Source organism: Buceros rhinoceros, unplaced genomic scaffold (genome assembly GCF_000710305.1).
Source record: "Buceros rhinoceros silvestris isolate BGI_N320 unplaced genomic scaffold, ASM71030v1 scaffold32198, whole genome shotgun sequence".
NCBI lineage: Eukaryota > Metazoa > Chordata > Aves > Bucerotiformes > Bucerotidae > Buceros > Buceros rhinoceros.
In genome coordinates, this window is record NW_010425816.1 from 33,459 (window position 1) to 33,981 (window position 523).

Here is a 523-nt window from a genome sequence, read left to right on the forward strand (position 1 = left end):
GACTGTTCCTTTTCCTCTGTGTATTCAGAGCAGCCGTGTTAAGATGTCAGCAGTTTATATATAACCCATCCAAGTTCGTGAGCTGACATGTCGTTTCGTTTTAGATTGTCTCCTACCTGCTCGATCTTCCAGAAAAAGATGAAGAGGAGGTGGAGCGAGCACAGATCAACAGCTTTGACAGCCTTTGGGGAGAGACAGGTGATTACTGTAGCCGCTGTAGCTGCTTCTTGCGTGTTTGTGTTGTATTGACGGACTTCCCATCCCCTGACGCACCCCCAATTCCTGGCGTTGTGGGGATGAAGGGAGAAGGATCAGTTCAGTTCCTCTGATTTGGTTTCAGGCGATTTACAGGCTCCAGGGTGGAGCTTCCACTCAGCTCCACTGAAACAGGGAACTCTAGGGTTTGAAAATCCCCAGTTTCTGCAGCTCCTGGCACTCTTCAGGAGCATGCAGGCATGTGGCATCCCTGACAACGAGGCCACCAACTTCTCCGAAACATCTCACCTTAAGTGAGATGTCACAA

General features: G+C 49.7%; 1 protein-coding gene across 1 annotated transcript in view; it reads left to right on the forward strand.

Annotated features, from left to right (window-relative positions):
• TANC2 (tetratricopeptide repeat, ankyrin repeat and coiled-coil containing 2) overlaps positions 1 to 523 on the forward strand; it is a gene marked incomplete at its 5' end in the record, with an annotated part of 50,059 nt that overhangs the window by 29,611 nt on the left and 19,925 nt on the right. Inside the window, one exon of the mRNA XM_010141277.1 lies at positions 105 to 198. Coding sequence (XP_010139579.1) covers positions 105 to 198 — 94 coding nt within the window. The remainder of the gene's footprint in view (positions 1 to 104; positions 199 to 523) is intronic.